Below are 16562 nucleotides of genomic sequence, written 5' to 3' on the forward strand. Positions count from 1 at the left end.
CAACTACAGGAGAGTAACAGGAATGAGAAAAAGAAATCCCCAAAGTGGCTTTTAAAGGAAATGCATGAACTATGTTTGAGAAGGAAGCTATTTAAAAAAAAAAAAAAAAAAAAAAAATTCCTGGATTTTGTTGTGATCATCAAGGCTGAGGTTTGTTTTTGTGCAATTTTTTTTCCATACATTTGAATTCTTAGTGCCCACAGTGATTCTCCAGAATCACCTCTATAGTTCAATAAAAGTTTACATTTTATTGCGTTTACATTCAGCCAGTCTCAGTGGAACAAAGTCTATTGTCAAGTTTTAAACTTTTGAAGTTCCATTTGAACTTGACAAGTTGTAGCCTCCTTTTCCACCAACCAGAAAAGTCAGCTCTGTCATCCACACTGGGTGGGGTTGAGTGTACCGTCTTCCATCTGGACTCAAGTGAGGGTTTTTTCTTTAAAATGATCAGTTTTATGACGTTTTGAGTGATAAGTGTCACCTGGATATTAACACGAGGGCGCCAACTCTTGCAACTAAAAACATTCCTTTTCTTTGGCTATGATACAAAACATCTTAGTGACCATAATTACTCAATATTGGCTGCATTTTAACTTCCTTTGTTCTATGTTTTCCAGTTTACTGTTCATGCTGAAAACATCTGACAGAAATTTTTTTTTCCCTCCAGACGTGCTTTGATAATGCGGCCCTTCCACATTTTTTCAGGCCTTCATGCTGGCATTGCGGCGCAAGCACGCGGTGTTCATGCAGTGTTTACTGGAATATTTTCTGATCAAAACTGGTCTCCGCGTGTCTCTACTTCCTGGTTTCAGCCATCCACATGTTACGTCATTAGCCAAACATAAAATACAAATAAACCACTTTTATTAAAGAGGAAAAGGCACACATTCAGAATAATTACAACATTTTAGTCAAGTATATTTAAAAAGAATCTAGTAAAATATTTTTGAAAAAAGTAACATCTTTTCAGCAACGACTGGAAAAAAAACTACCAAAGCTATTGCCCCATTTTGGTTTCTTTGTCTTCTTAAAACCGGGATGCTTGATTTTAAATACGTAGCCACCACCCCTCAGTCTTCAAGTTCAATAAGCTTCTTCAGGTCAGACTTCAACATCTCCTCATCCTCCTCTTCAACCTCCACCTCTATCCCATCCATAGTTTTTTGCAGCTCTTCTTTGATTCGGTTCAGCTCCAGCAACCCGTCCTGCAGGTCCTTACACACCTCTCGGATCTTGGTGGCAAACTCCGTCTTCGCGCCCTTTTTCAGCTCCATGGAATCCTTCGCCAGGAAGAACACGTCCAGAGCCAGGAAGAGGCCCGACATGACTCCCGTGGTGACGCTCATCACCTGCGCGGCTTTAGCAGCGCCGCCGGCGACGCTCAGAACCTGGACGGTGCTGATCAGGCTTTCCGTGTTGATGACTAAAGCCTTCCCAGCCCGACCGCCCTCCTTCATTACATGTTTGACGTTCTGATTCAGGTGCTTCTTCGAGATGCTCTCGGCGTACTTCTCGAAGTTCCACTCCTCGAGCGTCTCCATCCCTTCCTGAAAGGATCGCGAGTTTTGCTCTTATGAATCGGCATCCGACACATTTCTAAACAACTGACACTAAGAAATCATCACACAAAAAGAAAAACTAATATACTTGGGCAACCGTGCATCAAAATAAAGTACATTTCTGCCAAAAAAAAACAAAAACAAAAAAACAACCCTCAACTGTCAAAATTTCTAGGAAAAAAACTCAGAACACAAGTTGAAAGTGATCAACTTTTTGAATTTAGAACATTTTTCAAAAGTTGAAAATGTTCAAGGAAAAAAAAAATATTGTAAATTTCTGCCAAAAACATTTCTAGAAAAGAATTGGAAATGTCTGAGTTTCAAGAGTTGAACATTTTCAACTTAAAAATGTTCTTAATTTAAAAAGTTTAACATTTTCAGCTTTTGGAAATGTTCTGAGCTTTTTCTAGAAAATTTGAGGATTGTTTTTTTTTTTTTTTTAAATCAACGGTGGCCCCAATACGTCGTCATACTAATCTACTCCAACGTCTAGAATGTGTGCACGTTCTGACCTGTAAGAACTCCAAGCAGTCCTTGATGTCCTTAATTTCATCCTGGTAATCTTGGATCATCTTCTCCACCTTCTTGCGGTCGGTCTTTGAATGCAGTGTGTCCGTGATGTTGGCCGAGGCAGACGTCACGCCGCCCGCCGTGGCGATGCCGATGCCCACCGCTGTGACGATGAGCGACGTCCCCGCCGTGAAGGGCGCCAGAATGAGCCCGGTGATGGTGGTGACTGACCCGGCGACGCTGGCCACCCCGCCGCCCACGCTGGCCGTCACCGTCTTCTTGTGGAAGTTGTCTGCCAAGTCGGCCAAGGAGAGGAGTTCCAGGATTCGCTGCTGGAGGGAGGCGCCGCGCTGGTTGAAGAAGCGAACAAAAAGACGCGCGGCCATGAAGACTCGGTCGGCGGCTTGTTCCACCACTCTAATAAACAGAATGGGAAAAAAAAAAAAAGGAAAAAAAAATGGCAACTACAAATATGCATCTTATGTAAGGTTGAAATTAGGGCTATGCTAATGGAATGCCAAGAATCAGCTTTCCCACAGCGTTCTGTGGATTTGTTTAATCAAAATAATGTAATACTTCAAAGTTTTTAGTGGTTCTCCATCAGTGTTTCTCACTGTGGGAGAGAAACACTGGTTAACATGTAGTGCTGTGTTGTTTATTTGTATCGTATCGTCTTAAGTTATGTTTCCTTCCCTTCGTAGAGGGTTAGGGTTTTTTTTATTATTATTTTAAGTCTAATCTCATCTACTTACAGTATCTTACTCATTCTCGTATTTTATTGCTTTTTTTTTTTTTTTTTTACCTCCAGGCCATGAGACTACAAATAGCCTTTTGGCTAACTGGCATTTCATAGCTCATGAATTGTCATGTGTTTGATTAAACTGTCCCCTTTCACATGCATCCAATGAAATTAGGTTTCATTATGTTCCAAGCAAAGGTACCAAATACAGTTCTGACACACACACTGGATTGGGACTCTCCATATAAACAGATGCCTAATTTGAAATGTATGATCATCAATGGAGATGATTAGAAAAATAAAGCAATAGAGACAGCTATAGAAGAAACCATAAAATGAACATTTAAGCCGCAGTTCAATCAAGTATCGTCTTAAATTAGCAATTTCTTGCTCTTCATTTTAAATCAAACTCAAAAAAAAAAAAAAAAAATCCAACATGCTCATTTGTTTTACATACTCTTCAGGATCATCATTCTGGTTCGCTTCATTCCACTCATCCCATCCTTGGAGTCAGAGAAGACAAAAAAAAAAGTTACCTTTATGAAGTTTCAGCTGCAGTGAACAAAAACTACTAAGAGCAAAGCTACCTTCAACAGTTTTCCACCATGAGAGGAGGCCTTCCTCATCCTGCAAATATATATATATATATATTAAATGTTTTTCAGGATGCGTCTGGCTACTCAAATATAATCAGTGAAGCGTAGATCAAAAGAAACAGGCGTACGTCCAGAGGGTCCAGTTGTGTTCCTTCACCAGGTACTGGTACTTCAGCCAGCTGTAGTGTTTGAACTTCAACGTCCTCCTACAGCAAGGATAACATATTTTAGAGTTAACTTTAAAAAAGACCAAATGACAGACGGCATCAAAAAGATTCAAATGTCCAATTCAGAAATGATACATCTTAGTAAAATTGTCTCTTCAGTGAACTCATGTTATCATGTCAGCTCTTATCAGATGATTGCAGTGTTCACCCTGTTAATAACAACCTAAATGTAAATGTATTGATCTACTTTCCTGTCCTAATCTGATCTTGGCGAGTCTTTATTCCAGAAAGTTTTCTCCTTATTTATGCATTTAGAATTCAGTTGGCTTCTGTTTATTTAAATGTCTTTGTGAGGCAATTTACAAAAAAAAAAAAAAAAATAAAAAAAAAAAATCAATTTTATTCAATTGCATAAATTCCAACTGATCCTAGTTGTCAAAACAGTGCAATAATTTTTACTAATCAAAGTAGTTTCTATTTAAAGGAAACCCAGAATATTGCGCACTGCTAAAATAAAATCTTAAGTGATTTTGGTCTAGTTTCTAGTGCAAATATCTTGGTTTTGTCTTTTTTCTGACTCCCAAGTAACTTTTCAGTAAGATATAGCAGCTTGTTTTAAATAAATAATTTCTTAAAGAAAAAAAAAATACTAGTTCCTCTGGAAGATTTGTTTCCCAACTTATAACATGGGAAATATGAAATAATTTGCCAGTGGAACTAGTACTTCAGTTTCGATATTAAGAAATTATTTACTTAAAAAAAAAAAAAAAAAACTCCTATCTTGATGAAAAGTTACTTGTACGTTTGTTTTGTCTCATGTCAAGTGTGCAAAAAAAAAAAAAAAAATCAGTTCAGCTCTCCTTGAGTGGAAAACAAAAACAACTTTTCATGTGATGATCTTCATGCGTGATATCCACTTGCCAACAGGAAATGCAGCAACATTTCCCGACAGGAGCCCAATGACCTTAAAAACACCGTGGGATGCATCGAGCTCATCGGGTTATTAGAGGACGCAGTTCCCTTTTCTGAAACTGTGCTACAATTGCCACAGCTCATACAAAGTGACTTAACAGTTTTAGTGAAGACAAAAGGTTGTTGTTGTTCTACCGTGTTTAGATAACTTGGCAAGTGGCAGGGTGAGTTACACAATTGCAGCCAGTTGCCAGGAAGTAGCCCTTTAACTGGATCGACAAGAAACGCATTAAAAAAATAAAATAAAAATCCCCAACCAATTCCCAAATCTACTCGATAAAAAAGACAAAATAATTTTACAAAGTGAAAGCAATGACAAGTGCTGCTAAAATATACACTTTATATCCGTTGCTTTGGATTTGTTTGACATAGTGTTTGATTTTCGTCTATTGGATGAAATCACTTAAAAGGAAAAAAAAAAACATTAAAAAAAAATAACTTGCAAAAACTATGCGACTAGCTCAAGGCGAAATCGTGATCAACACCTACAACATTTTTACAACTTTCACATTCTAAACTACAAACCTGAGGCTGTGCCTGAGCATCTGATGATGGATTTGCAGATTCCTGTAAAGAATAAGGAACATGAATGTATTGCAGGATAAAGATACTGGATTATCAGAAAAAAATACAAAAAACGAATGAACAGTCAAATTGACTGGTGCCTGGAAGTGGCTTATTTTATGCATTGCCAGTCCTAATTAGTGATAAACTGAAATCTAAGTTTTTTCCATACCTTTATATTAACAGCAGCATTAATGAGGGAAGACGACTCAAAAGCTTCTTTCCAAAAATCACTTAAAGACAGGATTAAGATGCCCTTTTCACTACGTGTATATCTTGTTAAAGGATCAAGGAGGGTAAAGGTTGCAGTCAACCTGCCGTTACACTCAGTGTGTGATTGTTACAGGCCATTTGTAACGTGTACGTGAATCACATGCTTTCTTGTCATTAAAGCGCTTCGGTGGCGTGCGCTGAGGCAGAACAGATCCCTGAACATTTGTTTTAGAGTTTCTTCAGGAGAAGCTGTGCTTGAAAATAGAAGAGAAGCAAACATTTTGAACAGCTGATGAATTCAAAATGTTAGTACTGTGATGCTTCCCACATCTGTTGAACTTTATTTTAAGTGTATTTTTTCCCCCCGTAAGGTTCATGGGTAAGGTGAAGAATGGAATGACTGGGAGAAAAAGGTAAACAGTAGCTTCATTCATTTGGAGAAAAATCTTTCACCTAGCCTAGCATTGCTTTAGCCACACACAAGATCCTCCCAATTTCAGCACCAGAGCCACCTTTTGTACATTGTGTTATGTCAACTCCAACAAAAAATATTTTTAATGTTGATTTTTGTTTGTTTTAAACTTTCTAAAATGTTGCTAGGCGGCCAGAAACGTATACACACCAACTTTACCTTGGATCCAGACCCAAAAAACGATTTGGGAAGAATTCTTTTGATAATGAAAGTCTGAAAGACAAAGACACATTCAAATGTTACTTTCACAACTAGGTCCTGTTATGCTATGGTGCATCCAGTGCGTGTTAATAATGGCAGTGAAGATTCAACTTGACAAAATCCAAACAGTCCCCACTGTGTTATTCTTGAAATGACATGAAAAATATCCTATTATTATTATTCCCAGTGTTAAGATGTTTTTCCCAGATAATCTAAAGAGAACCACATGGTAGGAAAAAACAAACACCACCACTACAAAAACTGGGGTTTTCATAAAGATTGGGTAATGTTTATGGTGACCAACCTTAGTCCTTTTCCTTGAGATCTCTGTTGGCTGGTTTCCCACCTCTGGCGTGGGCGTGGTGTCAGCGTCTGTGTACCAAATAGTCTGGAGAGGGTAATGGATTAGTTTGCAACTCGGGCCAATTTAAAATAAGTACATATATATATATATATATATATATATATGCAATTGATTTTATTGTATTCTCTAAATAAGGGACCTTCAACTCTAGACCTCGAGTCAAAACCACCTGATATAAATCAACTTAGGTAACACATTCCCTCACTGTGTTACCTGAGGGAATGAATATTCTAAGAGAAACTATTTTCCCAAAAGACTGATGAGATACCTACACCCTCATATCAAGAACTGATCATTAAAAAAACAAAACACCTCTATCAAATAACATTGCTTCCAGTAAGTCAACACCACCACCATGTGATTTTTACCCAGTCACATGCTTAGCATTGTTGTAGCGAGACATCAGACTTCTATTTTTACATCTGAATCTATGACGGATGACAAGTCACCCACTATAACGACATGTACATCATAACTTACATGTCTCTCTATAGCGCTGTCGTCTAGACTTTCAGAGCTGCTGGAGTTCTCACTGTGTATAGCTCGCTCAACCTGATGAATCAGAGTGAAATACTGAGTCAACATCAGCTCCATTAGTTAAACAGAACAAACTACACACAATATTGATGGACGGGATTCTAATGTAGTAAATGCAAGCCATTTTTGATATACAGGTACAGCTCAAAAAAGACACTTCCCTCCTGTCAGAAAGCAAATATACGTTGTATCTGAATTCAATATATGTTGAGTGAAATATTTTAAGCCTTTATTATAGCTTACAGGATGATGGAAATCCAAAATTTGGTGTCTCATGTAATAGCCAATTTCAAAACCACCAAAAAAGTTAAGTATTAATGATCTAGTTTCTCGTGCAAATATCTTGGTCTACTCAAAATGAGACAGCATTAACTAGTAAGTGACTTTTCAGCAGGATATAGTAGCTTTTTTTGAGTCAACAATTCTTCATATTGATGAAAAAGTACTAGTTCCACTGGTAGATTATTTCACATATAGCTAGTATATCAATACTAATGAATCAATGACTTAAAACAAGTTCCTATATCTTGTTGAAAAGTTACTTGCAAGTTAGTTTTGCCTTATTTCAAGTGTGATAAGATATACGCACTAGAAACTAGACCAAAAATACTCAGTAAGATTTTGTGTTTTTGCTGTGAAAGAGTCAATGTTATGGTCATATTATGGCGTACACGATAAACGGGAAGACTGCTGACTGGACAGATGTCCTGAAGACAGTCATAGACACCCTCCACAAGGAAGGCAAGTCACAAAAAGACATTGCAAAAGAGGGGGGTATTCAATATGCCAGATCCAAACATATTCACTGAGCATTGAATGGAAGTGAGACATATGGTCAGAAATGTGAACAAGCGTTGGTAATCAAGAATCTGTGGCAACTTCAGAAGGAGTGGACTGAGGGTAGTCCACCGCATCAGTCGAGCAGGGCTGGGGAGAAAGAACTGGACTGTTGCTCAATCGTCCAAAGTTATCTATTCAGATGAACTTAAAGTTTCTATTTTGTTTGGTAACCATTATCACAAAGCTGAGAGGAAGAGTGGAGAGCTATGGAAAATCCACTTTGCTTGAGGTCCAGTGTGAAGTTTCCAGTCAGTGATGGTTTGGTGTACCGTGGCATCTGCTGGTGTTGGTTCACTGGGTTTTCTGAAGTTCACAGTTAAAGTTGTCTACCAGGAAGTTTTAAAGCCCTTTTGTGTTTCCTTATGCTGAAAAATCTTAGCTTTCCAGCAGGAATTAGCACCCATCCAGACTGCCAAAGGTGTCAAAAGCAGATCCAATAACTGTTCTGAATTGGTACACAATGTGACCTGGACCTCAGAGAAGACGATGAGAAACACCAGACCAAAAATGAAGATGACCTATCAAAGCACCTTTGGCATTTTCATTAATTTCACACCATAATCATCAAAATTATTTAAAAAAATTAAAAGGTTTTACATTTACACCATGTTTAATAACTGTATACACCAGTTTCACTTTCTGAAGCAACAGTAAAAATGCTGAACTTTGACGACAGACAAATTCTTTGAGGTGTACCTGTACGTGAGTTTAACTTTCGAACGGTGACACACAAAGAAAACTTAATGCGTTAAAGAGCTTCATGAGGTCATAAAACAGCTCACGACTGCTGAACCTTTCATACTAAGCTAAATGTCTTTTGTTGCTTTCTCTGCTATATTTACCTCTGTCATATCAGACGGAACAGGTGTGTCAGTCTCACAAGCGTCATCCGTCACCTGTGTCAGCAGAGATCAGTGAAAAGTTAAATAAGGTTAAAAATGTCAGAGGTTTATAGATTGTGGAAACGGGTTCTTCTGATATGAAGTTGATTAAATCTTTACCTGTGTGCGTGACTTGAAAGGGTTTACTTTCTGCATCATCCCTTTAAACATCCCGGGATTCTACAATAAAAACATAAAAAGATACTGAATAAAAGAAATAGATCTGCTCCCAAGTTTTGAAATCACGTCCTTTGGCACCACCTAGTGGTTATGCCAAGAATGACACTGACAATACTCGTCAAAGTCAAAACCCATCTTATTAGTTTCCCCCTAATACGCCTCGACTATAGTCACACCAGGTTGCAGATGCACATTAATATGTTATGAAAGCACAAGGTAGAATATGCTTAGTAACAAAATTCAAGTAAATTAAACTTATATGGTGTAATTACAAAGGGACTTTTAAATATTTATTCCTATATTTTATGATTATGGCTTAAATCTAATCAAACCACAGAACATCTTCATTTCATTATTTTAGGTTTTTATTAGTCTTTTGTAATATTGAAACTTCCTGAAAATCTGAATTTTGGGTTTTCATTAATTGTAAGCCATAATAATCAAGATTAACAAAAACAAACACTTAATGTCTAAATTATGAGGTCCACATTTAAAGTTGAATGACTGAAATTTTCAATGATATTCCAGTTCATTGATTTGCACCTGTAAATAAATCCAGCAAGTTTCAACAAGTCGTAGTTTGAAATCATTGCATTGTGCGCCATCTTGTGGTAACTATAAATATTACACCATTAGTGTAATGCTCTATGTAAATCAGAGCAGAAGTTTTCTCCCAATGAACTTTCTTCTTAGATAACAGTTGTGCATCTGCCATTTTAGAGTTTTGTCTATGCCTCTAGTTCAGCCCCTTTGTATCACTTTTATGTCAGGAAATGTGCATTTAAGGTGCAGATCTAAATAAATCTTAGTTCTTTGCACCAACCTGCTTCTCTGGCACATTGTTGTTGTCCGTTAGGCTTCCAGAGGAAGAGGAGTTGTCACTGTGTAGAGACCGAGTGTCCTGAAGGGGCTGAAATGAAAGCCAGAGAAAAGCCAACAGAGAATGAGGAGGAACTGTGTGTAAACAAGTTTCCAAATGTCCCTCTAGGTTTCCTAGACAGCCAGACACCACATATCAGGACTTTTTTTTAAAAAATACCTTGGGCTGGGAGGATTTGAATGGGTTGACTTTCTGAATCATGCTTGACATCACCCCTGGATTCTACGTGATGAAGCATTAGAACCAGATTAGAATCGAACCTCAGCACAAACAGGTTATCTGGAAAAGACGGGAGAGAATGCAGCTTACCCGTTTGTCTTGAAGGTCTCCGTCAGACTCCTGTGTGTTTGCAGGGTCACCGTGAGCATCGCTTTTAGACTGCTTTAAACACAAATGAGAAAAGAAATTAGATACTTTAGTGCAAATGCCCCACAGAAATCCTGGTTTCAATCAAGATGGGAAATTTCTAGCCGTTATGCTTGCAAAAGCGTTTACACCACTGAACTTTGTCCACATTTGTGATGTGGAAAAGACAGTGTTCAATAGATTTTATTGGGTTTAGGTAATAGGTCAGCACACAGCACTGCATAGATTTGAAATTGTAGGAAAGGGATTCATGGTTTCACAAAAAAAAAAAAGTTCAGCCCCCTTTACTGTGATTCCACCAAATAGAGTCCACTGTAACCAACTAGAGAGGCTTACAGTTCAGGTAGGAGATGTGAACTCCATAAATCACAAAACAAGTGGCTGGAAGAAATTTTGTAAGAATTCCTACTTTCAGTTTACCTCAAGAGAGACATCCTTAGATACCACTCACTTCCATGGCTATATAAACCATATGAGCCGCTTTTGATTTCACTTCATCTGAGAGGTTGCCAATGCACCTCGCAGATGCAAACCGACATCCCCTACCTATGTAGACTGTAGAGAACAGCCTGACAGAATAAAACCATTATAATACAAGTCAAAACGTTAAGTCTAAAACCTATAAACTCTGTTGTAAACAGGAGCACAGGACGTCAACATGAGCATTTCAAAATATCCTCCGTTCTGATTCTCAAGAGTTAATCATAAAGAAAGTGAAATAAATGGAACAGAGACTTTAACACAGCCCTGAGGAGCACCTATATTAATGTGCTGTTGGTTTATGAAAAGGAGGGAGCGAAAACAAAACACTGAATGACAAAATGATAGACAAATTAAATTTAGAAGTTAGCAGACAAGGTAAAAGTGTATCTAGAAAGAGTAGAAACATGAACATCTTTCCAGGATGCAAACCAACTGAACTAGTCGATACCTGTGCTGAAGACTTGAAGGGATTCACTTTCTGCATTGCTCCTTTGAACATACCAGGACTCTCCAACACAAACACAGATCAGCCAAAGAAACTAGTCAACATCTTCCTGGAATCTCATTATCAAGACAGCAGCTTCTGTTGGGGATCTTTTATTAGCGCAACACAATCAGCACTTTGTTTAGGCAACATCAAGTTTCAAAATGTCTCAGTCAGCTGCTTTGATTTGCCAGCAATTTAGGCAGAGCCATGCAACCTGGGGCGGAATTAGTCACCTTTATATTTAGTTTAAATTTATCAGTAACCTCAAATGAATTCCGAGAAATTTAATAACTGGAAGTTGCAAATTTCAATGAAACCGCCGGTCACGCAGCATGATCATGGTAAGACTTATTCACCGACTCAGTAGGCAATCGTTTTTTTATTTTGGCCTTTAACGATGACTTGTAAAACTGTTTATATCTCTTGAATCTTTCTACATTTTGCAACTTTATAATCACAAAACACAAACTGTCTATGGTTTTCTCAGTCAGAGTGGAGGGATGGAATACATCTGCTGAGCTGTTTATGGACGTCCTAGAAAGTTGTTTTTTAGGCCTCTAGCAGGTTTTAATCCGACGCTGAACAGCCTTCCTGTCGGTTTAATAAATGCATCTCCACAGCCAGATGCTTCCACTTCGTTTACAGGGTAAACAAGTTGAACACCGATTACCCTACAAAACTGGGTGATGTGCTTTACTAGTTTGGTTTTTCAACCCAAACAACGTTTTGCATGTAGCCCAAGAGGGTTAATGTTGACCTCCTTCGACAACAGCACCTTCTTCAACATTTGCTGTGTCAAACATGTAGGAGCACCTGTGTCTAAACAACAAATTTTTTCAGAACAGCTTGAGGCTAGAAACTCTGTTCCTACATGACTGGAAGCCAGTGCATAAAGACATGTTTACAAAGACATGGATGAGTGAGTCTGGTGTGGAAGAACCTGACTGGCCTCTATACAGCCCAGATCTCAATCCAATAGATCACATTTCAAGATGAATTAGAGCTGATAATGCAAGGCAGTCTTTCTCATCCAGCATCAGTGTCTGACCACACATATCTGATTCTGAAAGAAAGAGTCAAAATACTAATGAAACTCAACCTTAAACCTTCCCAGAAGAGTTGAAGCAGAAGGTGGGCAGGCATTGTATTAATCCTTAGTGATTGAAAATAGGACACAACTTGCTATAAAACAGTTTTAAAATCACAAATAATTGTACTTTGCACGGTGAACTCCACTCTGCAGACTCACATCTACTGTGACGTCTCCTAGTCAAATACAAAGAAGACGGAAGTTGTTTGGCTCCAACAGTGAATTTTATCCAATAAAAGCACCATTTTTAACAAAACATTATTAAAAACTAACATTGACATTTGGTTTTACAAGAAGGGTGAACTATACGTTTATTGAGTTGGACCTTCAGTCTTAGTTGGACCAAACTGTTTAAAGAAAAGTATGCTCCTAAACGTCTCACTGGTTAATATGCAGGAGGAACAAATAGGACATAACGTCTCATTCAAAAGGAACAAAAGAAGAGCTATAGCTCCCAGCCAGAGTTAGAAATGGGTGTGATTCTAAATAGGATGTGGGAAAAGGAACAAAGACCTGAAACAAAGGACTCTGGGTTAAGTTTCAGCAACTTCCCTACCTGAGATGAGTCTGGGCTCCTTTCTTGTTCCAATGAGTCTGAGGACGGAGTTTTAGGCACCTGTGTGAGAGAGCAAGCTTAGTGGAAACTTTGCCGTCTGACACAGATCAGAAAGACAGGACTGTAGTTACCTGGGAGGTGGACTTGAACGGGTTCACTTTCTGCATGACTCCTTTCAGCATCCCAGGGTTCTGGAACAGAAGTGACACGGGCATTTCCCCATCTACCATGAAACTTCACACACAAAGCTGTGCTGATTGGCCCAACAAGGTGTGTTGTATAACACTTAACCTCTGGAGCACACATTTTTGTTCTCAACTAGAAAACTGAGTACAGGTGGAGCCTACTTAGAAATGTCAAATATATTTTAAACTAGGAAAACTTCAGGCCTTAAAATGATGAAGCAAACCACAATCTGCCTTGCCATTGTTTTTTTTATAAACATGGAATTTAAATACACATTTTTCGAAAACCAAGACAATGCAGGATATACTCTGTGTGCCATTGTGTTTTATATAAAAATTGATTGTTTTGAAAAAAAAACTGCAAACATTCAAATCTTGGCATCAAGGAACAACCAAAGGCTCAGAGACAGGAAAGAAAGTCAATTTGCACTGCAAAGCAGTTAGTGTTTGCAATTTTGTACATTATTATCACAATAAATCCCTCAAAATATTGTGTTAATAAATTTAAGTTCATGTTGTCCACCACTAGTGCTCAGTTTCTTTAAGAAAATATGTAAAATGACACCCGAACTATTCAAATGATATATCCATATTGTTAAATGAAAATATAATGAAAACAAATGGTTAAATTCAATGGATTTCCTATTTGTACATTAAAAATTCCATCCATGCCATTTCACTAAATCACAAGTCTGCATTTTATTTTACAGGTTAGCATTTTGTCGTCCGTTTTGTGCTGCTTCTTTATACCAGTCTTATGACAGTATTATTCAATCTCAAGGAATTTGGAGTCAAGAGACATTCTTCCAAACGATACCTAGACAAGTTAGCGCAAATCCTATATATTTTTTATTTCACCTAGCTCTGAAAAGTTCAATTAGAAGAGGCTTACTGGTGACACAATGATAAGATCTCCAGTTTTCTGATACTGATTTGAATGGAAAACAACCTGACTGAGTTAGTAGCCTGCTTTCTGAACATAGATCCTCGTGCCTGTTCAACAAGACAAACAAAACAATCCTCACTCACCTGTGTGGAGTCTGTTGCCTGTTCTGATGATTCAGAGGAAGAAGTTTGGCCGACATTCGATGACGAAGAGGTCGCCTAAGTAGAAGAAACAAGTCAAAGTTATGCAAGTCAAAGAGCTATTGGTTACTCATTAAATGAAACCTTTGTTTTTCTACCTTTGATGATGACTTGAAGGGATTGACCTTCTGCACAACCCCCATCACTCCCGTCTTCTGCTGCTCCCAACGGAAACACAACAAAACCTCCATGAATTAAAGCAAACAGAGCTTACCAATTCTCAATTAGAGGCTGAATAGATAAATGATATTGCACCTTTGTCTTTGGGTCAAGATCATTTGTGTTTTCCAAGAAGAAATGAGGGCTGTAAGTTCACTGATATCATATTTACAATCAAGTTTGAACATTTACCTTTAGGGCTGCATTTGATTCAGGATCCTCCGTTTTGAGGCTGTGTCTGATGGGGTTGTCCAGCTCCTAGTAACGCATAAAAAAACCTGTCAAGCCTGGTTAGGAAGTTATTGTTACAAGTGAGAAGCTAACCCTGAGTTTAATAGAAAGGTGTCAGAACATACAGTACGTTACAGACAAGTCAGGGTACCTATGGTAAACCTTCGTCTCCTCTTCAACAGTGCCAACAATGGGCAACAGATGAAAGTAGCCTGATCTGATGACCCACGTTTGCTTTAGGACATGTGGATGGTGGGGTTCATGTGTGTTGCTAGGGAACACAAAGTTCCCTAGCATGCTAGCGAACTTTGCAGGTGTGTTGCAAAGTTCTCTAGCATATGTAAGCAATATCATTATTGCTTACATATAATGATATGTAAGCAAGAAATCAGAAACCATATGATGGATGATTTAAGGAAAGTTCGGGTAGGAAATACAGATGCTGCTGTCCAAGCAGCCAGTTATACCCTTTATGGAAAGAATCACAAATCTGAGAAAAAATGTAGAATGGCACATGACTGAAAGAACACAACATAAAATTTGAAGTAAAAAAAAGAAAATAGAAGTGTTTTGTTGATCATGCAACATCAGCTTGCAATGCTTAAAAGGATCTGCTAATTGAGGTCAAATACCACACCACACCTTCCGGGATCTTTGCAGCCCTTCCTGGCAGCATTACATAGTAGTCATAATGTTACGCCTTATTATTTCATGCAAGAACAAGTACATAAGTTATTGTCCTGCATTTCCTCACCTCTTTAGTGGGTCTTGGAGGAACCACAGGAGTCTGGGCAGGTGACCCCTTGTCTCTTCTGAACATGTTCATGGTGCTGTAAGCAGAGGTGAGCAGTAACGAGGTTACATTTACTTGAACATTTTAGGGGGAATATTTTACTTTTAGGTGTAGATTTTACTCTTACATGAATAATGTTAGCAGGATGTATCACTTGTCTTATTTGAAGAAAGTAAACTTTCTGGCTAATCTACCTGCTATAAGTTACTTCAATGAATCAAGAGCAAACATGTCATGGAAAAATACAGCCGGTACAGACACCTACAATTTGCTCAAATGGAGATATAGATATTGCATTTAAAGGAAATTGATTTAGAAGAGTGTTTCTTGTGCTTAAAATGTGTCATTTTGCCATTCATTGACATTTTTTGTTTTCCATTGTAGGGTTTAAAATATCAGAATTTGCATATAGCTTTACCTTTTTGTCTTTTAACATTTTAAAACATTAAAGCAGATGTTAATACTTCAGTAGCATTTTTGCCTATTTTTTCTACCTACCTAAAGCTGTAAGCATGGCACGATGAGCTCAAAACAAATCAGCATAAGCAAATACAGTTTGTTCTTCCGGCTTCGTGTTTATGACAGACACATTTACATGCACTCAGACTTATAGTTAAAACTAGAAACATAAACTGCCTGTGAAAGTTTCGTGAGGGGCGTGACGTAGCGGCGAACAGTCTAGCTGACTGATAATGTCACGTTGTAACTTTCTGCTAATGAAAACAAAGGAAACAGCTCTTTAAACTGAATACAACGTCACCTCTTTTTTTTAAAATCCCCAACCCGCTTTCGTAGCGACCTTTACATTATATCCAACGGAATACGGGGCAACAAAGAAACAAAACTGAGCGAAAAGATACCTCAGCCGTGCAGTCAGACAAAAAGTCAATAAAAGCCGGCTTACAGCAAAACAACACGAACCAGTTGTTGAACTTGCCCAGCTCAGCTCTTCACTTCCTTTTCCATCCTCGCCGAGCAAATGAAGGAGACAAACCGGTTTGACCAAAAAAAAATGAGGTGGACCCAAACAGGAGTCACATTACAGACTGAAGAAAATATAACATCAAGTTTTAGCTGCATGACGACAAACAATAAGCTGACTGTGAGCGGGTCACCACGCCCGCTCAGCTGTGGAGAGCTCGCGGCGGTTTTAAAGGGAATCACCTGTAGGGGGCGTGGCTTATCGTTTACCGCGTGGGTTTCTCTTTTGTCGTTTGTCAGGATGAGTAACACCATCGCCATGTGCTGCATAGTTGTGAAGTGCCACGAAAAGGTTAAAGAGTTTGAATTAAAAAGTAAAAATATCAAAAGTGGTGTTTATTTGCTTCCTTATCTGCCATTACTGTATACTCCAATGAGAACTGACAGTCTTTGCGCGTCTAGGAGGTTTTTGCTTATTGTTCTTTGCAATAAAATAATTTCTCTAAAACAATCCCGTTTTAGCTCTGGTG

General features: G+C 38.3%; 1 protein-coding gene across 11 annotated transcripts; it reads right to left on the bottom strand.

The window, feature by feature from the left end:
* Positions 1–842: 842 nt before the first annotated feature.
* On the bottom strand, positions 843–16275 carry LOC106951374 (uncharacterized). Of its 11 annotated transcripts, none has more exons than XM_015038854.1 (23): positions 16049–16275; positions 15073–15148; positions 14280–14345; positions 14184–14216; positions 14027–14086; positions 13872–13946; positions 12789–12848; positions 12658–12717; positions 10973–11032; positions 9985–10056; positions 9835–9897; positions 9619–9705; positions 8736–8795; positions 8577–8630; positions 6838–6909; positions 6298–6381; positions 5943–6005; positions 5069–5110; positions 3533–3610; positions 3396–3435; positions 3266–3311; positions 2072–2486; positions 843–1547 (listed from the first exon to the last, which is right to left on the bottom strand). In XM_015038854.1, the coding sequence occupies exons 2-23, from the start codon at positions 15142–15144 to the stop codon at positions 1071–1073; spliced, it is 2139 nt and encodes a 712-aa protein (XP_014894340.1). In that variant the 5' UTR covers positions 15145–15148; positions 16049–16275; the 3' UTR covers positions 843–1070. The 11 variants fall into 11 exon arrangements, with proteins under 11 accessions (XP_014894340.1, XP_014894336.1, XP_014894337.1 ...); XM_015038850.1 differs by having other exon boundaries at positions 16016–16275; XM_015038851.1 differs by having other exon boundaries at positions 15972–16275.
* Positions 16276–16562: the final 287 nt, after the last annotated feature.

Source organism: Poecilia latipinna, unplaced genomic scaffold, assembly GCF_001443285.1.
Source record: "Poecilia latipinna isolate Pla-1442-1.1 unplaced genomic scaffold, P_latipinna-1.0 Scaffold455, whole genome shotgun sequence".
NCBI lineage: Eukaryota > Metazoa > Chordata > Actinopteri > Cyprinodontiformes > Poeciliidae > Poecilia > Poecilia latipinna.

What these genes read in the sequence shown, in the direction of transcription:
- LOC106951374 (XM_015038854.1), bottom strand. Translation starts at nt 15,144, where the DNA reads ATGAACATGTTCAGAAGAGACAAGGGGTCACCTGCCCAGACTCCTGTG. An exon ending in CTTTCAAGTCACGCACACAG is followed by an intron (nt 8,631 to 8,735) that starts GTAAAGATTTAA and finishes CTGCTGACACAG; the next exon opens with GTGACGGATGACGCTTGTGA. An exon ending in CAGAATGATGATCCTGAAGA is followed by an intron (nt 2,487 to 3,265) that starts GTATGTAAAACA and finishes TCTGTTTATTAG; the next exon opens with AGTGGTGGAACAAGCCGCCG.